The following is a 21,355-nucleotide window of genomic DNA, read 5'->3' as shown; positions in this document are numbered from 1 at the left end:
TACAGACCAGAATAATGTGAACCATTAGGCAGATCCTGTACCAATCTGCTACTTGGACAAATGCACAGACATGACTGGCCTGATATTTACAATGGCTGCCTGAACCTGGCCTTAGTGTGGTTGTCAGAGGCCATTGGTGCTATAGGGGCAGTATGAATTGCTGTGGATCTCAGTTTACAGGGTCATGTTACTGTTATGGGGTTCCTATGAGGACGCTGTTATGTGGAAGTTGGAAATACAGACTAGAAAATAAAATGATGCTAAAACTTACGTCGTGTTACCGTCTCTCCTCCGGCCTTACTGCCACATCTCTGCCGTGAAGCCCCCAGGAGACTCCCGTTACATATAGCAACCAATAAGATCCCAGCACTTATGTTTACAGTGGCATTTAGAGAATGCAAGCTAAAAGATGATTGGTTACTATGGGCACCAGGACAATTGTTCCCGGTGAGACCATCTTTACATATAAGGCCCAGCAAGTAAGAAATTATAATAATTTGTGGATATGAACCAACAATAGGGAAGGGAAGCCACCTCTCTGCTCTACATACTGTAAAGCTGCAGCCGGGTAAATCCTGGATTGGAGGCATATGTCACCGAGGTGGCTAGCCTCGGTGACATAGAAAGACGAGAAGCAGGCTCCAGCATGAATAGTGCTGAGAGTTTTTTTTTAATGAGAACAGTCAGAAGAACTGGGTGGGAGTGGTTGTTCCAATATCTCCAGTTCCATGCCTTGGACTGGCCTATTTAAAGCAGTTCAGCTGCCTCATTCAGGGTCTGTGTGTGGAGGTGGAAAGACCTTGTATATCTTGCTCTTCCTCTGCCAGAGGCTATAAGAGCAGGACTGGTATCTAAACGGGCGAGACCATGCTATTGCATAGACATTACATTCTCTGTTTTGTTTGGTGTTATGCTGAAGGAAAATCCATTTTGTTTTCCCTTATGCTGAAAGTTTATGAACTATAATAAACTTTCCTGCTTTCAGTGAGAAGCTTGGGGCCTGTGTGGACTTGGGGGCTACCTAAGAGCGTACATCCCCTTTACAATAAATATTACATCTACATAGTGATAGCAACTATTCACATCACCGCATATAAACCATACAAAGCAGTACTGCTTTGTGAGAACATAACAACATGGCTGCCTTACACAATGGCATCTCGGCGACAAAAGTCTAGGGGCTTTACAGAGACATAAGAAGGTCATACAATCCCACAGATGGACCCAAGACTAAACACATCCATAGTCCGTATACTTAGGCTGAAGTCACAAGACATGCTATTTCTCCCCTCCATAGATGCCATGTCATTTCGAATTTCTACAAGCGATTTTTTTTCCAACAAATTTTCTCAAACAAATCAATTTATTTATAATTTCCTTTGTCAAAAATCTAGGAAAGTTTACATACACCAGCTGTCTGTGCCTCGTTCTAACCCTTTCAGGTGACATCGCTGTATGAGGGCTTATTTATTCCAGGACGAGTTGTAGTTTTCAATGACACCATTCACTTTACTTTAAACTGTATTAAAAAATGGAAAATAATTCCTAGTGCGGTAAATATGACTTGACATGATTCTCCATGTCAGTAATATTACAGCGAAACCAAACTTATATAGTTTTTGTTTATTTAAGTGTTTTTAATTTTTTTTTTAGGAAATTTATAAAGAAATTAATAGATTTGCTTGTGTCGCCATTTTCAGAGACTCGTAACGTTTTCATTTCTCAGTAAATGGAGCTGTGTGAAAACTGGTCTTTTTGCGTCTTGGGCTGACGTTTTTATTTATACCATTTTGTGGTAGATAAAATGTTTGGATCAGCTCTTACAAAACTTTATGTTGAGTTGCGATAACAGAAAACCGTAATTTCGACTTTTCATTCTCTTTACAGCTTTTACCATATGGTTTAATTATTTTTAGATTTTGAAAGATCTGACTTTTGCAGAAGAGGTGATAGCAAATATGTTTATCCGTTTTTTTTTTTAATTTCTTTATTTTTAATGGAGGAAAAAAGGGGAATGATTCAAAATTTTAATAATTTGAAAAACTTTTCCTTTTTTTTTCCATTTCTTAGTCCACTTGGACAGATGATTGTACACACGTGGTCAAAACTGTTGGTACCCCTCGTTTAATGAAAGAAAAACCCACAATGGTCACAGAAATAACTTGAATTTGACAAAAGTAATAATAAATTAAAAATCTATGAAAATGAACAAATGAAAGTCAGACATTGCTTTTGAATCCTGCTTCCACAGATTTTTAAAAAAAATTAAACTCATAAAATAATGTTACCACTGAAAATAATGTGACAAAAGGGACATGTTTAATCAAATTGTGTCCACTAATTAGCATCCCAGGTGTCTACAATCTTGTAATCAGTCAGTGGGCCTGTATATAGGGCTACAGATACTCACTGTGCTGTTTGGTGACATGGTGTGTACCACACTCAACATGGACCAGAGGAAGCAAAGGAAAGAGTTGTCTCAGGAGATTAGAAAGAAAATGATAGACAAGCATGTTAAAGGTAAAGGTTATAAGACCATCTCCAAGCAGCTTGATGTTCCTGTAACTACAGTTGCACATATTATTCAGAAATGTAAGATCCATGGGACTGGAGCCAACCTCCCTGGACGTGGCCACAGGAAGAAAATTGATGACAAATCAAAGAGACGCATAATATGTAACAAAAGAGCCCAGGATAACTTCTAAAGAGATTAAAGGTGAACTTCAAGCTCAAGGAACATCAGTGTCAGATCGCACCATTCGTCGTTGTTTGATCCAAAGTGGACTTCATGGCAGACGACCAAGGAGAACACCATTGTTGAAAAAAAAATCATAAAAAAGCCAGACTGGAATTTGCCAAACTTCATGTTGACAAGCCACAAAGCTTCTGGGAGAATGTCCTATGGATTGATGAGACAAAAATGGAAGTTTTTGGCAAGGCACATCAGCTCTATGTTCACAGACGGAAAAATAAAGCGTATCAAGAAAAGAACACTGTCCCTACTGTGAAACATGGAGGAGGCTCTGTTATGTTCTGGGGCTGCTTTGCTGCATCTGGCACAAGGTGTCTTGAATCTGTGCAGGGTACAATGAATCTCAAGACTATCAAGGGATTCTAGAGAGAAATGTGCTGCCCAGTGTCAGAAAGCTTGGTCTCAGTTGCAGGTCATGGATCTTGCAATAGGATAATGACCCAAAACACACAGCTAAAAACACCCAAGAATGGCTAAGAGGAAAACATTGGACTATTCTGAAGTGGCCTTCTATGAGCCCTGACCTAAATCCTATTGAGCATCTTTGAAAAGAGCTGAACCATGCCGTCTGGAAAAGGCAACCATCAAACACGAGACAACTGGAGCAGTTTGCTCATGAAGAGTGGGCCAAAATACCTGTCGAGAGGTGCAGAAGTCTCATTGACAGTTACAGGAATCATTTGATTGCAGTGATTGCCTCAAAAGGTTGTTCAGCAAAATATTAAGTTAAGAAGAACCATCATTTCTGTCCAGGCCGATTTCATGAGTTTAATTTTTTTTTTAATTCTGTGGAAGCAGAAAAGCAATGTCTGACTTTCATTTGTTCATTTTCATAGATATTTAATTTATTATTACTTTTGTCACATTCAAGTGATTTCTGTGACCATTTTGGGGTTTTCTTTCAATAAACGAGGAGTACCAACAATTTTGATCATGTGTGTACAACCATATGATTTCTTATTCTATATAGTTACGGCAATACAATAGTATTGCAGTACATAGAGAAAATCAACATGGTAGACAAGGGAGCTTTCAGCAAGTCCCCAACTGCAATGGCGTCGTGGAGGAGACAATGGGCTCATGGAACTGCATACACCCTGGACCACACGCCTTAAATGCCGCTGCCAGAGATTGACAGTGGCATTTAAGGGATTAACAGAAGCGTTGAGAGTGCAGCACCTGAGCCCGCTCCCTACATAGGAAGCGGATACTGGATATACCTGTACATCCAATGTCAATAAGAGGTTAAATAGCTTGGAAAATTCTAGAAATTGATATCATTGCTTAAAGGGGTTTTCCAGTCTAAAATAAAAAAAAGTCTGCAGTCACTCTGACTGCAGACTTGTGAATCCTTCCAGTGCAGGCATTGTAGGCTGTCGCCGTTCTCTGCTCCGGGAATGGAGGTTAGGTATGTGATATGCATACTCCAGGGAAGAACCTGCCTAGTGGGCGCAGCCTCACTCAATACAAGTGTATTGAGCAAGGCCGCGCCCCGCTTAGTGAGTGTGGCCGTCAAATGGGCACTGCCTCGCCAACTCTCAACATGTACTGAGCAAGGTCGCGGCCACTAGAAGGCTTCTGCCTGGGAGTATGCATATCGCATACCCGACCTCCGTTCCCGGGGCAGAGAATGGCAAATCCTCGCAGCGCACAGTGTATGCGCGGGGAGGATTCACAAGTCTGCAGTTACAATGAGTGACAGCAGACTTTTCATTTTGGACCGGACAACGCTTTCAAGGCTGTGCTCACACAGAGTGGTCATGGCAAAAAAACCAAAATGACCGCAAAGCATGAACGCCGTCATAGAAGCTTTTGTCATCATTTGAGTAAATCGCTGGTGTAAAAGGGCAGGATTAGAAGGAATGCCTGCCTCCTTGCTTGGCATCATGGGAAAATCAAAAGAAATCAACCAAGACATCAGAAAAAGAAATGTGGACCTACAAAAGTCAGGAAGATTCTAGGGAGTAATTTCCCAATGCCTGAAGGTGCCAAAGTCCAGAAAAAAAATGTATATAAAATACAGGACCTTTACGGTCTTCTATCTGATCCCTACTTCTTGCAAATATATCAAATGGGCGCTCAGAAAAAAGTAGAAAATGAATGGAAAAGAGTATGTCTGCAGGGTCAGACTACACAGGGTTTGTTTGTTGTCATAGAGATGCATAAGTCTGCACAAGAGCTGAAGAAGCCAATATAAGCGACATTTCTAATAGGGAACTAACGCAAAGTTGCATTTTTATATACAGTATATTGTAGATGTATTTGGAGCAGTAAAAAAAATTTGGTTGCGAACGTGAACAGAACTTCTAACTTGTTCTGCAATAATCAGTGGAATGGTCTGAAACCTGGGCACAGAGGCACAAAGCAAAATCTGTAGCAGGACCCCATACCGACCTTATGTAAGACTGGTGAGTTCTTATGGGACTGAATAGCTTTTAGACCCCTTGAAGCAAAAGAGCCTGGATGTGACTGATACCTCTGCTCACGGGCAGATTAGGATCTGACAGGGTTGTCTAAATCAGAAAAAGTTTTGCTACCTCACAACCTGGAATTTCACTGTTTTTTGAGGGTTTGCATCAGTTCATGTAAAGAGCATGCCTACAACTGTGAACATTTGGTTTTCTTTTTATTGTGACGCGAACAAATAGAACAAAATAACTGAAAACTTCAGTCACTCCCCTAAAGTCAGTATGTTGTAGAGCCTCCTTTTGTGGCAATTACAGCTGTAAGTCGCTTTGCATAAGTCTCTATGAGCTTTCCACATCTGGCCACTGGGATTTTTGCTCATTCCTCAAGGCAAAACTGCTCCAGCTCCTTCAAGTTAGATGGTTTCCTCTGGTGAACAGCAATCTTCAATCCTGGCCACAGATTCTTCATTGGATTAAGGTCTGGGCTTTGGCCACTCCAAAACATTTTCACATTTCCCCTTAAACCACTCGAGCGTTGATTTAGTAGTACGCTTTAGGTTATTGTCTTGTTGGAAGGTGAACTTTCGTCCCAGTCTCAAATCACTGACAGACTGAAACAGGTTTTGCTCAAAAAATATCCCTGTATTTCGCAGCATCCATCTTCCTCTCGACTCGGACTATTGTCCCTATTCCTGCTGCTGAAAAACATCACCTTAGCATGATGCTGCTACCACCATGTTTCACTGTAGGAATGGTGTTCTTGGGGTGATGAGCTGTGTTTGTTTGGCAACAGGCATAAGTTTACCTAGGTGGCTAAAAAGTTCAATTTTGGTCTCATCTAACCACAGCACTTTCTGCATACATTTGGGGAGTCTCCCACATGTCTTTTGGCAAACTCAAAACGAGCCTTACAACTTTTGTGTGTAAGTAAAGTTTTTTTTCTGCCAACTCTTTCATAAAGGCCACCTCAATGAAGTGTACGGCTTATTGTGGTCATATGGACAGATACTCCGGTCTCTACTTGGAAACTCTGCAGCTCCTTCAGGGTTATCTTTGGTCTCTGTGCTGCCTCTCTGATTAATGCCCTCCTTGCCCGGGCTGAGAGTTTTGGTGGGCGCCCTCTCTTGGCAGGTTAGTTGTGGTACCATGTTATTTCCATTTGATGATAATGGATTTGATGGTGCTCCGGGGATCATTAGAGATTGGGCTATTTTTTTTTTTTTTTTTTTTATAACCCAACCCTGACTTGTACTTCTCAACAACTTTGTCCCTGACTTGTTTGGAGATCTCCTTGTTCTTCATTTTTAGGGGCTTCATAGCAAAACCGGTGAATACATATGCAGAAGCCAATTTTTAGTTATTTGATCCCATAAATTACATTTTTGCCTATATTTTTCTTACTTCAACAACTTAGACTATTTAGTGCTGATGCATCACACACAAGTTGGATTATAAAAATATTTAAACACAAGTTTTAATGTAACAAAATAGGTAAAAAGCCCAAGGGGGTGATTACTTTTGCAAAAAAAATTACTTTTGTAAAAAAAAAAAGTGACAGAGTCTCCTCGTTTCCAGGGCCGAGTCTCCACTGATGCCCCAGTCTCTGTTACTGTATGTATCAGTGAGCTCTGTGGCTCTGAGGGGCTTGTGCCGACTACACGAGCAGATCCGCTGATCTCACTGATTGGCTTCAGTGATGTCGATGTGACTTCACCACTGCAGCCAAATAATGTGGGCAATGGTAGAAACGTTGCGCTGCACCCCGGGACAGCAAGTAAAGCACAGTTGTTGTTTTTTTACACTGAACTGTAGATATAAGGAAAAGTTTTTTGAAGAGATAACCCTTTAAAGGTTGCCCTTTTTGTAAATTCCCCCATTTTACTTCCAGATTAGTATTATATGGAAAACAGACAATATAATGTATCCTCTGCTTCATGCAGATTAGCCGCATACCTGGGGAGAATCAGTGTTAAAAATTTGCATGTTAATTTGAGGATTTTTTTGTGAATTTGTCACGGCTTTAATCTTCTGCATTGCGAAGAGGGAAATGCCCACCATAAACTGAGCGGTTGCAGAATTAATATCCACGCCACAGATAACGTTTTGTTGTTTTTTTTTCCACCGCGTACAGATAATATTTGTTAAAATCTCACTGCAACATACGCTGTCGATTTTTCCGCCTGCAAATCTGGAAGGAAAATTTGCTATTTTCGTTGCAGTTTAAGCTGTCATTTTTGCACAGGAAAATGTAGCGAAGGCCATAACTGAAGTGTCACATGTGACACTAACTACTGAAGATATGAAAGCTGTTCTCTGCCAGATTCAGAAAAAAAAACCTAAATAGATCAGATCTATAATTAAATTAAGTAAAAAGTTTAATTTCACGCTACTTACTGTAAGTGTGTGTCCATGTGATATCACATTCCACAAAAACAGATTGGACAAAGTTTACATCAATGTGGTGCTAAAGAGGATGGAAACTGCGGGGTCGGACAGGACTGGAGAAGAATTTAGCATTTTTTTTTATAAATTTATTTTACTGTTCCTTACAGGTCTGACCTTTTAGGTGAGATTTATCAGTATTTTCATACACAGGCATTTTATGTAAAGATATGCAGTAAAGTATATGACTTCCTGCTCGGCGATGCTGATCCCCATCATTATAAGGAGTCTATCAGGGTACGAGCAGATGATATTAGATTACATGTGCATTGGAGCAAATAATGACTCCCTACTGCGCAGTATAAGGACATATATGTATATATACATCTCAGTAATGTGCCTGATAGCGGCGAGCACGGACGCGGGATGCTGCAGTGACTTCCTATACCACACCTCACCATAGGAGGTCCATTATCTCATATATACATCATATTAATGGTAGTGTTCCAGTAAGAGATTCCCAGTAAATTTCTTCTACAATAAATGCGTTCCTATCTGGCTGATGTCTATAATACTGCTCATCCAGATCCTACGGGTTCAGCAGGAATTCTAGGTGGGGATAATAAACTTACATAGCTTTTCAAAATAGTGGGTTGTTTTAAGATTCTATGCAAAGAGAATGAAAAAATGCCGCACTCACCGCATTTAAAACTATAGCTGAGCACCACCTAAAACCTTATTAACCGTGAGAGTTCATAGCAGGGTGATATTTCTCTTTCACTATAAATGGTATGGTGCCGTAGACGCTTCAAGACATTAACTTTGTTTCAAGCATGTGATGCTCGTTCAAACTCACCCGTGGCAAGTAACAGGTGTGGGCAATATGAAAATCACACCTGAAAACAGATAAAAAGAGAAGAAGTTGACTTAATCTTTGCATTGTGTGCGCCACACTAAACATGGAGAATAGAAGGAGGAGAAGCAAACTGTCTTGAGATTTAAAATTGTTGAAAAATATCAACAATTTAAAGGTTACAAGTCCATATCCAGAGATCCTGATGTTCCTTTGTCCACGGTGCGCATTCCCGCAACATATTCAAGAAGTTTACAACCCATGGCACTGTAGCTAATGTCCCTGGGCGTTGACGGCAGAGAAAAATTGATGAAAGGTTGCAACGCAGGATAGTCTGCTTTGTGGATAAGCAGCCCCAATCAAGTTCCAAGGAAATTCAAGCTGTCCTGCAGGCTCAGGATGCATCAGTGTCAGTGCAAACTATCTGTCGACATTTGGATGAAATGAAACACTATGACAGGATACCCAGTAGGAGCCCACTGCTGACAAAGACACATAAAAAACCTAGACTGCAGTTTGCCAAAATGTAAGTGAGTAAGCCAAAATCCTTTTGGGAAACAGAGGAGACCAAGATAGAGGTTTTGGTAAAGCACATGATTCCACTGTTTACCGAAAATGGAATGAGGCCTACAAAGAAAAGAACACAATACCTACAGTTAAATATGGTGGAGGTTCAAAGATGTTTTGGGGTTGTTTTGCTGCCTCTGGCACTGGGTGCCTGGATTCGGTGCAAGGCATCAAGAAATCTGAAGAGTACTAAAGGATTTCGGGTTGCAATGTAGTCCCCAGTGTCAGAAAGCTGGGTTTGCGTCCTAGGTCATGGGTCTTCCAGCAGGACAATGAACTCAAACATATTTCAAGAAGCACGGAGAAATGGATAGAAACAAAGTGCTGGAGAATTCTGAACTGGCCAGCAATGAGTCCGGATCTAAATCCCATTGATCGCCTGTGGAAGGATCTTAAAATTGCTGTTGGGAGAAGGCGCCTTCAAATATGAGAGACCTGGAGCAGTTTGCAAAAGAAGAGTGGTCCAAAATTCCAGTTGAGTGGTGTAAGACGCGTGTTGATGGTTTTAGGAATTAATTGCAGTTATTTACTCCAAAGGGGGTGCCACCAAATATTAAGTTGAGGGTGTCAACAATTTTGTCCGGCACATTAGTACATAGTATAGTACTCTCCTGTCATGTGGGTGACATGGCGGCTGGGAGAATCAATCCTGAAGCCATGTTGCTGGAGGCTACTGTCATGGGTCTCCTATTAGAAAAGGGCCTGGTATGACAGAGGCTGGCAACGCAGCATGGAACATGGTATGTGTCTCTGTAACGGGTGGTCACTTGGCGCACTGCAGGAATTGGATCTGAGGTTCGCAAGTGTAACGTCACCCCTTCCTGTGGGCCAGGTATTGATGCTTTGGGGTAGAGGCAATGTTTTTGTAGCATTTTTTTTAGTGCTGTAACCAAACAATGGCAGTTCTGGCGTTTTGATTTTTCTGCTCTTTACAGCATTTACTTTACAGGTTCAATAATTTTATATTTGATAGAGCGGACTTTTACTTATGCGGCAATAGCAAATATGTTTATTTTTCATATTTTTATTTTTTTAAACAGAGATTTGAATATTTATACTTTTTTTACATTATTATTTAGCCTCAATAGGGATTTGAAGCAACAATTGTTTGATTGCTTATATTATTCACTACAATACCACAGTATTGCAGCAGATATTGAAAATGATGTGCTCCTATGAAGCCTAGCCTCAATCCGAGCTTCAGAACAGCACAAGATGGCAGCAAAGAGGGTATTCAGCAGGTCCCAAGAGCTTAACAACCCTTCGTCCCTTGGGGGAGAGACAGGAATAATGGAAGTTGGTGTGCAAATGCACTAGCAACTTGTGGGAGACTGAGAGCAGGGATAGTTGTAATTTTCAGGCAAATACCATCTTAAAGCGCACCTGTCAGCAGGATTGTGTTCAGTAAACTACGTACACTGTCAGGTGACCAACATTACACTGTTTAAAATGATACCTTGGTTGATGAAATCCGTCCTGTGGTTCTTGTTTAATCTTTACTTTCAGTTTATAGATAATGATATGCCCATGCTCCAAGGCGGCCTGTGGGGGGCGCTCTATCTGGTGCTCTGCTTACATATTCATCTGTATGCTCTTATGACAGCTCACTGTGCGGTCACTGACCTGCCTGATATTTTACCTAGCCCCGCACTGCTAGATGCATTATATATAGGAGGCAGGTCTGTATGGGCACAGGGAGCTGTCATAATCGCATACAGATGAATATGTAAGCAGAGCACCAGATAGAGCGCCCCCCACACAGTTCTTCCCCGAAGCATGAGCATATCATTATCTACAAACCAAAAGTAAAGATTACACAAGAACCACAGGATGGATTTAATCAACCAAGGTATAATATTAATCAGTGTAATGTTGCCCACCTGACAGTGTATGTAGTTTACGGAGCACAATCCTGCTGACAGGAGCGCTTTAATGATATGCATGTGCTCTGGTGCTCTCATTATGTATTCCCATCTGTGCCTTGTGACAGGTCACTGTGCTTTCAGTGACATGCCTACTGTTTTAAATATTGCCTGTGTAATTTCTGTTCAAAAGTGAAAATTTATATCCCCCAATATGGTCACCCGCACATGCGCAGTAGCATCTTTTGGTTTGAGAGAGATGCTACTGCGCACGAGCGGGCGCCATTTTGCTTCAGGAAAAAGAATTTGGGTGCCGCAATATGATGCCGATCGAGAAATGGTACTGCGCAAGCGCGGGCGGCGGGGGGTCATATTGCTGCAGGCAAATTTCTTTTTCCCTCTAGCAAAATCTCAGCAACCAAAAGATGCTACTGCGCATGTGCGGGCGGCCATATTGGGGGATGTAAATTTTCACTTTTGAACAGAAATTATACAGGCAATATTTAAAACAGTAGGCAGGTCACTGAAAGCACAGTGACCTGTCAAAGGCCAGAGATAGGCATACATAATGAGAGTACCAGCTACAGCCCCTACCTAAAGTCCCGCCCTAGAGCACGAGCATATCATTATGGCAGACATGAAAATAAAGATTATAAAAGAACCACAGGATGGATTTCATCAAGCAAGGTATCATATTAATCAGTGCAATGTCGCCCACCTAACAGTGTATGTAGTTTACTAAGCACAATCCTGCTGACAGGTGCGCTTTAAGCATGTGGAACGGCCTAATATAAAGTATAGCTGTAGGGAGAAAATGGAAGTTAGATTCTCCCTGCCTCCGCTTGCATCCGGTCATCGAGGTGGTGAACAGTCACAGCTCACTACATAGCAAGCGTGCTGTAAGCAATCCTTCTGCTCCATGATAGGTCAAGTCGAGGTGAAGAGGCCAAAATCAGATTTATGAATAGGCCCCATTTTGTTTTAGGTTTTGTTACGCATGTTCTCCCGAGTACATTCGCACTCAGAAAAAACAATTGTGCATGTGTATGAGGTCAGGAGCAACCGCTGTCGGATACTACAGTTTGGGTGCAAGGCCAGCTGAGAAGGGAAAGAGCACAATCTAGCTTCTGGAACACTGATATTGCTGAAATGATTTGCAGTCACAATATCGTATTTGCAGAGCCTCTTGGGGGTATAAGCACAATTAAAACCCCCCAGAAGAGCAGCCTGGTGGCTCAGTGGTTAGCACTGTTGCTTTGACATGCTGGGGTCCTGGGTTCAAATCCCACCAAGGACAACATTTCCAAGGAGTTTGTATGTACTCCCTGTGTTTGTGTAGGTTTCCTCCGGGTTCTCCGGTTTCGTCCCACACTCCAAGGACATACTGATAGGGAAATTAGATTGTGAGCCCCAATGGGGACACAGATAATAATGTATGTAAAGCGCTGTGGAATTAATAGCGCTATATAAGCAAGTAAAATAAATAAAGAAGTGAACCAATTTTGGAAACCACACCACCACCACCTCAAGGAATTTTAAAGAGCATTTTTACCCCAAGAGATGTTTCACAGATTTCTCTTCTATTGGTCCATGAAAACAAAAAATTGGCTTTGGAGCACATATTTTGCTGTACCCATTTAGGGGCACCCTGTCAAATTTGCAGAGCCCCAGAGGTGGCAGTACAAAAGAAACCCCCCAAGATCTGACCTTATTTTCAAAACGACACCAGTCAAAGTATTCACCTACGGCCTGTTTCACATGCCCTGATATTTCCGGTACTGGAAAAATAATACCGGAGGTGTCTGTGCGTACCTGTGTGGCAACCGTGTGCCGCATCAGAATCACACGTAGCGCGCGCTTGGGAAAGATGAAAAAATCCATACTGTCCAATGCTGTAATCCATCTGACCAACATTTGCTCATCACCATGAACTGTGCTGAGCTCATTGAGTGACAGGACACCGCTCACTGACCTCAGCGCAGGTCAGGGGCCCGATTGCTGCATTGAGTCATTCTCCCCTGCTACTCAGCGTATGTGGTCACCTTAAGCCACCGCGCACACTGAAGCAAAAATGTCGGTCACATGGATTACAGCGTGTGCACTATGGATTATTTCATCTTCGGACTGGTGAGTATAATGATTTTTTTTTTTTTTTTATTCTTATTTTTACACTTTTTGGAGAAAGCGGCAGCAGAATACTACTCTCAACATTGTCCCTCAGCGCAAGCAAGGGACAATGATGAAACTTGCCTCCAGCATTCGGGAACAGTGCGAACTGTACCGCTGATTCCCAGGTGCCGGTACGTGTCAGAGACTGATGACACACAGATGTCATCCGTGTGTGATTAGTGTCCAAAAAATGGACATGTCTGCGTGTTTTGCTCACGGAAACACGGTCTGTAGAAACACACTGACATGTGCACAGACCCATTCATTTGAATGTGTCTATGTGTGTGTAAGTGTCTCCGATATGTGTGAAAACTGTCACCACACACACTGGAGACACTGACATGTGAAAGAGGCCTAAGGCAGGGATGTCCAACCCAAATACACAGAGGGCCAAAATTAAAAGCTTGGACAAAGTCAAGGGCCAGCCTTGATGTTTATTAAAAAAATTTCTACAATTGAAGAAGTTTTTCCTTATTATTAAATATTATGACGAACATTTTCATAGGCAAACAAACTTAAAGGTGTTGTCCCACGAAGAAAGTTAATTTTAATTAATAGATCTTAGCGTATTGGAATAATGTTATGTAAGAGCAGTAAAAAGCATATGGCCCATTGGCCTAATTTAAATAATAACAAAGGATAAAAAACATTTAATAATACAGATAATAAAGTATGATTCAAACAAAAGTGCCCCCCAAACACAGTAAGACATCCCCACAGTGAATTCCTCCACAGTACCCTCCACATGCATGGTATGATGACCCTACTGTACCCCCTTGCCCCGGCTAAGTATGGTGTCCCCAACACAGTATGATTCCCCAACTGTAATCCCCACAAAGCCCTCCACACAGTATAATGGCCACAAAAAGTGCTCCATACAGTATAATGGACCCCACAAAGTCTTCCATACGGTATAATGGGCAGCAAATAGTTCTCCATTCAGTATAATGGGTCTTGTATTACCTTCCATACAGTATAATGGACCCCACAAAGTCTTCCATATGGTATAATGGGCAGCAAATAGTTCTCCATTCAGTATAATGGGTCTTGTATTACGTTCCATACAGTATAATGGCCCCAACACAGTCCTCCATACAGTATAATGGGCTCGCATTGCTTTTCATACAGTATAATGGCCACACATAGTGCTTCATACAGTATAATGGCCCCACATAGTGCTCCATACAGTATAATGGCCCCACATAGTGCTTCATACAGTATAATGGCCCCACATTGCTCCATACAGTATAATGGCCCAACATACTCTTCCATATAGAATAATGATCCTGCCTGGCTTCACGGGCCAAATATACTAACCCTGAGGGCCAGATTTGGCCCTCGGGTCAGAGTTTGACATGTGTGACCTAAGGGCTTAGTTAACATTTTGACCGTGCAGGTGTTTTTCAGAAATCAGTGTGTTATGCAATTGGCGAGAATTGCAATTTTTCTATAGGTACGTCGTTTCATCTTGTGCGCTGTTTTTTTACACTGTTAAGGACAGTTCGATATTATGCTCTTTTTCCCTGTGTTCATAACACCGTACATGAGGCCTTAAAGGGAAACTGACATCAAACTCTGTCCTGTTATCATAACTTTATTCTGCGGGTCAGTAGTCAGTACAATTACAGAGATACTAAATGTATATGCTTTAAGGAGCTGGGGGCTTATTTTTTGCAGGTCAAGTTATAGTTTTCAGTGAAACTATTTTGGAACACATCATGATTTGATCCTTACATATTTTTGAGAGGTAAGATGAACTATATCCACCTATCCTGTTATTGTGTTTTATCCCCTCACCCCGCAGAATAAATAACATGCTAAAGTTATAGCTTTGGTTGTTATGGGCGCAGGTTATATTTTATGACTTTTGCGCATTAACATGACTTTTTAAATATATATTTTCTGTTCCTATGATGAGAAAACTTTTACATTTTTTGTGAATGGGGTTTCACAAGGGTTTTATTTTATTTTTTAGGGGTGGTGGAGCAGCAGTTTTTAGTAGTACCAATAGCAATTCGGGGTACATGTGACTGGTGATTGCTTCTGATTCCATTTTTTGGGAGGCAAAGTGATTGAAAAAAAAAAAAAACAACAGCAATTTTGCTCTGTTTGTGCTTCTTTTGCTGCTCACTGGGCTGAATAGATGGCATGCTCATTTTATAATTTGGATTGTTATGGACACCCCAATACAAATCTGTATAATTTATTTCAATTTTATTACTTTATTTTTTTTATCTTAAAAATCCCATTTTAGGAAAAAAAAAAAAATTGAGCTGCCAGATTGGAAGAGCCATAAATTAGTTTTTTGTTTTTTTTTCTTCAACGGAGTTATGTGATGGGTTGATTTTCGTAAGACAGTCTGTAGCTTTTACTGGTATAATTTTGGGGTTCATGTGTCTTTTTGAATGCTTTTTCTTTACAATAAAAAGAAAAAAGTAAGGAGACATGACAAAAAAAAAAATAAAGAAATTCTAGCCTTCTGGGTTGCATCACATCCAATTTGTAATATCGTTATATTGCAGTATTTTAATTGGAAGCCGCTATTGTGGATGAAATCTGTGGCAACATCCGCAGCATAAATTCACATGCTGCCGATTACCTGAAATCTCGCTCACAACACTAGTATGGTAATCCACTGCGAATATGCTGCAGGCAATCCCAAATGAAAAATCGCCTCCATGGCTACAGACCACAACAAGCCCTATGTGTAGTCTAAACCTGCAGTAATGTTTGCTTAGCGGCCCACCTGATGTGTATAGGGACCTCTCTCCTCTCCCCAACAGGTGATATTTTGCCTTTCACACCCTTCCGTTCTCCTGGGAGCTAAGCAGCTGTCAGTGGAGTCTGGTGGCGACTTACTCCCCTCTCCCCATTGAAAACATGTATACTTGATTGAAGCATTTGTGCATGTCTATGAGAGGTAAGGATCTGTTGGCTCTTTTCACCTGGTCTTTCAGAACTGTTTTTAGAATAACTCCATAATGTTACCTGTAACTGAACACGGCACAACTTTTTCCTGCAGCTACGGACGCGCGTCGTGTACATCAGTTACGGAGGCGCGTCATGTACATCAGTTACGGAGGCGCGTCGTGTACATCAGTTACGGAGGCGCGTCATGTACATCAGTTACGGAGGCGCGTCATGTACATCAGTTACGGAGGCGCGTCATGTACATCAGTTACGGAGGCGCGTCATGTACATCAGTTACGGAGGCGCGTCATGTACATCAGTTACGGAGGCGCGTCATGTACATCAGTTACGGAGGCGCGTCATGTACATCAGTTACGGAGGCGCGTCATGTACATCAGTTACGGAGGAGCGTCATGTACATCAGTTACGGAGGAGCGTCATGTACATACAGCAGTTGACATCCGCTGCCCAATTCAGCGTGAAGCAAGTTCTAAATATGACCACCGTGTAAAATGAAGTACAGCGGCAGGCCTCAATCACAAAAAAAAGAATTAAAATACAGCGGAAATGCACATAATCTGACCGTATTCCTAAATTGTGTCAGCGGTGATTACTTTAGGACGTTTTTCGTATCTTTTCATACCCACATCACCCCCATTGCCTCAGTAAATATAGAATGAACCATGGATATACACAATATACAGAATACAAATTAAATATTTCCAGGCTCTATTGCCGACTACAGAAAAATACACATGGAGGCTGCTGCATGTCGGATACACAGCCATAGACATTCACTGTAGGGACTGACGTGAGCTCCGCGGGACCCTGAACCCTTCAGTTCATCAGCTTGGAAAACAATAACTCCCAATTACCTGCAGGTACTTTATATACCACCTATGATGCTACCGAGAAAGTCAAAAGATCTACAGCCACAAAGTGTCAGACTTCGGAGAATCCAAGATGACAAATCACAAGCATCTTCCCATCAGGAGCTTTACAAAAATGTGAATTGATGGCTGATGCTAATGTTAAGCTAGCGCTGACACCGGAGACCGAGGACATAAACCTCGGCAGTCTCGCACATGCTGTGGGAACCAATACTGACAGCAAGCAGAGATCGTGAAAATGGTCAAAAACACAGTTGCAGAACTTTTTATTACACAATGATTATAATCAAACATGGCTGATCTTATTTCCCTTTCGAAATCAGATCCCTACAGGGAATCTGACAGTCCCTTCTTACACATTAGATCCGGGACCTGTGATTCTCCAGCTGTTAGGCCTCTCTCACACTAGTGTATAACACGGCCGAGTGCTATCTGATGTTTGATCCGATAGTACTGAGACCAAAGTCATACTATGGGGCAGTGCAGATCTGTGATTATTTTTCATGCAGATTCGGCATGAGAAAACATTTTCAGCATTCAGCGATAATCGAATCAGGCAAACCCATTCAAGTCTATGGGTGCATGTGAAACATCGGACTGCACTCGGACGTCATCTGAGTGCAGTCAGAGATCTGCAGACACAGAGAATGCATCTTCTTTGCACCTGTGATACGATTGTCTCATGCGAGAGAATCGGATCACAGTAAGGCGACACTCGGATCTGAATCGAACAGGGTTTTATCCGAGTGAAATTAGCATAATCGGCCCGATTCTCTCGCATGAGAGAATTGACTGCCGTGTGACCCCGGCCTTAGAAAGATGACAACTCCCAGCATTCTCTCACAGCTTCCGGTAGAGAGCTGTAATACATGGAGATTACAGTAACAAGTCATCAATACATTATCTAAAAATCACAAGATCCACTGATAGAAGCAGAACAAATTCATGTTACCTCGAAATACCTCTTACTGCTTGGTGCATTCACAAAAATAATTCACTGGAAGACAGTCAAATTCTGTATATACCAGCATAATATTAAAGCCTTAAAGATGTACTGTAACTATAAATGTAACCCGGGTGGTGTGGCTGTGGGAGCACACCGACACTGCAGCCCCACTGTAATAAGCCCTGACAATGACTTCCGTTATTGTGGGTTCTCTATAATAACGGCCTGTGGATTAGGTTCCATCATAATCCAGTGCATACATGGACATTACACAATTGCACCACATCACACTCCAACAGTATAAATGTACTAGCATCATATGTAAATATGGAGCCTCAAAGACCACAATGAGGAAGATGATGATGACCAAGGGTGAACTTTAGGAATCAGTGTCACTATTTCAAGGTCTCTCTATTAAAATGTTCAATGACTGAATAGATAATACCCCACAATGACTACCCGGCCCCTGGGATGAGTCCAGCCCTGATGATGAAGATGATGGTGGACCTGGAATTTCCTACAGTAAGAAAAGCACAAGCCTCAGAGACTGGTAACTGCAGCAATAAGTTCTGAAATGAGAGGAGACAATCATCAGATCAGGAAACAGTCATCATTCTCCTCCATTATCTATCATTTGGAAAGGATTGAGATCATGGTTGCTAGCACCGCCGTTATTACAGCTTTACCAACATCCTACACAACCAAGGAAAAAAACAATATCATCACGACACTGAGGAGCAGAAGTAATGGGAGAGTCTGGGACGCGCCAGGCGGGCGACATGGGGAGCCAGAGAAAGTTTGAGAGACACAGCAACATAGACCAATAAACTGGCACAGAAGGCAAGTTTAGAAAGAGCCAGAGTTTGAGAAACAGCCAAAAAGGGGGTAGGGGTCACACAGGGTCAGATTTAGGGGGTTGAGGACACAGTGGCAATGTTTACCTCTGAAGGGAGCATAGAACATCATTCCACAGCTAAGACGGAAATCTGGACATAGAAAGTCCCCCGGAGAAGACACCGGGAGGAGGTAAGAAGTCTGATCACATTGAGGAGAGGAGGGTTCACTGCAGGAGAAAGCGAGGAATGGAGACGGAAGGGAAGATGGAGTGAAGGAGACGGGGAGATGCTGAGGATGGGATGGAGGGGCTCCGTACAATGGAGGGAAGAGCAGTCACCAGGAGCCAGAGAGAGAAATCCTAATTACACATACAGGAGGAGATGGAGAGCAAATTAAGAAAAAAACAGGGTGTTCAATTAAAAGGAGGAAAAAGAAGGAGTCTTAATGGTAGGGAGGGGGCCAAAAAAAGGAAGAAGACGGGGGAGAGAAAAGGGGAAGAGGGGAGGAGAAGAGGAGATATTGTCTATAAAAAAAAAAAAGAAAAAAAAAGAAAAAAAAAAGAAAAAAAAAACCCAGGCCGTCAGGTTTTGCAGCTGGAAATGTAAAGAGAGGGAGGGGGGGGGGGGAGAAGAAGAGGAGGGAAACGGGAGAGATGGAGAGAGCGGAGGAGGAGGAGGTGGAGGATGCTCGCAATGAGATGCTGCATCAGATAGAGGAGGAGGAGAGACGAGGGAAAGACGACAGGGGACGGAGGGACGACTAAATCTGCATCCATTAGTTGTGCATCACTAAGCCCAAGAGCTGACCATCTAACAGGCTGAAGAAAAGAGCCGCAGCCTCCTGCAGCCTCAGTACAATCACCCCCAACATCTCCTGTGGATACAATCATCGCCAGGCACCAGCATCTGTACCCCTCTATACACTTAGCCCCAGTATAAGGGGGCTCAAAAAATAGCAAAATGATAGCAAATAGAATATAAAGAGCAGGACAATATAATAAATAGTGACATCAATATACACTATATATACAACAGCGTGTGCAGTATACAGAGAGGAGTATATCATAGATACAATTATATCAATATATACCAGTGTGTGAGGCATACAGACATATTCTCATACATATGTACAAAATCAATGCAATCATGTAAATGTATACCAAATATATACCTATATAGACAATTACCAAGATATAGATAGATAAATATATGTACTAGATAAAAATATATCAATATATCCCAGTTTGTGAGGTATATAGACATATTCACCAAACATATATATATAAATATATAAAATCAATGCAATCCTATAAAAATTCACTATATACCAAGACAGAGAGATGTGTATATTTCTTAGATACAATTCCATCAACATATGCTGTGTGTGTGTGTATGTGTGTATATATATATATATATATCCATGTGTACAGTATATCGACATATACCCATACATATATAAATATATACCTATATAGACATTTACCAAGAGAGACTGAGAAGTATATATAATAGATACAATATCAATACATTCCAGTGTGTGAGGCATTATATATATATATATATATATATATATATATATGAAAAATCATATTCTCCATTAAATCCCCATACATACATACATATATATATATATATATATATAATCAATACAATCATATATTCACTATATACATATGTAGCTATGTACCAAGACAGAGAAATGTGACTATGCCATTGATACAATTATGTCAACACATTATATATATGTGTGTACATTATATATACATCCACCAATACATGAGTATATATATATAGAAAAATCGATAAAACTATAAAAATATTCACTATATAGCCATTTACCAAGACAGAGATGTGACTATGCCATAGATACAATTCTATTTACACTATATATATATGTGTGTACAGTATATAGACATATGCCAATACATATCAGTATATATATATATATTTGATACAACTATTTAGTGATAGAGAATAACCAGTGGAGAGAGGGTGAACTTGATGGAGCTGTGTAACTATATACGGTACTTATGAAGACATCTGACAAGTCATATATATATATATATGTATATATATGATAGATACAATATCAGCACGTGCTACATATATACAGTTACATATAGCTGAGCACAGTATATAGCCATATACTTATATATAAGTGATATATATTATATGTATCAGCATGTTATGGGTGCAGTATACAGGCACACACCACTAGAAGCAGTTACACCTCTATACAGGCACTGCTGCAGTATACAGGTATATAGAGGCTGTACACACTGTCCACATTACACCTGTGTGCGGTATACAGACATTCCCCACTAGACAGCGGTGACAGATCCGGTGATGTCGCTGTACACATATACCCCGGTGTGCTGTATACAGATGTGTATCTATATTTGCCATCTATATTCTCGCTATCTGCATTTATACACATCATTTCCACATACAGCCGCCCCCATGCCGTGCATGTGAATGATGACAGGTGGTTGCGGTACCGCCGCCGTCGCTCGGAGCCCCCGCCATTGTAATGCAGCATTTCCAGTCGCGCACAGATGAACAGACACAATGACGGGGACACATGTATGAGGTGGTAGCATGTAAATATACACACATGAAGCGTCACCCCGGGATACAACTCCCATGGTGCACCGTTGTCTTGGGCTGCAGCCTCTGTCTCTGCGTCAATGACCTCAATAAAGTTGCGCGGAGAAGACAGAGTAGCCGTTCCTATAGAAACGTTGCGCGCGCCATACTGCCTGGGGCGGATGCGGCTCGTC

The 21,355-nt window shown here is 41.5% G+C and overlaps 1 protein-coding gene across 14 annotated transcripts in view; it reads right to left on the bottom strand.

Moving 5' to 3' along the window:
- SYNGAP1 (synaptic Ras GTPase activating protein 1) overlaps positions 1-21,346 on the bottom strand; it is a 389,983-nt gene extending 368,637 nt beyond the window's left edge. For 13 of the 14 annotated variants that reach the window (XR_012247524.1, XM_073642002.1, XM_073642010.1 and 10 more), the window contains exon 1: positions 21,190-21,346. Coding sequence is in view for 13 of the 14 variants with exons in the window: in XM_073642002.1 (XP_073498103.1) it covers positions 21,190-21,220 (31 nt within the window). In the remaining variant the exon portion in view is untranslated. Of the gene's footprint in view, positions 1-18,680; positions 19,121-21,189 lie in introns of those variants that run through there. The other variant, XM_073642006.1, reaches the window with a different exon arrangement.
- Positions 21,347-21,355: the final 9 nt, after the last annotated feature.

Source organism: Phyllobates terribilis, unplaced genomic scaffold (assembly GCF_046119375.1).
Source record: "Phyllobates terribilis strain yellow unplaced genomic scaffold, ASM4611937v1 Scaffold_7__3_contigs__length_470593459, whole genome shotgun sequence".
Lineage (NCBI taxonomy): Eukaryota > Metazoa > Chordata > Amphibia > Anura > Dendrobatidae > Phyllobates > Phyllobates terribilis.
Note: the sequence above shows the minus strand (reverse complement) of the source record. Positions and strands in the feature narration are given on the sequence as shown.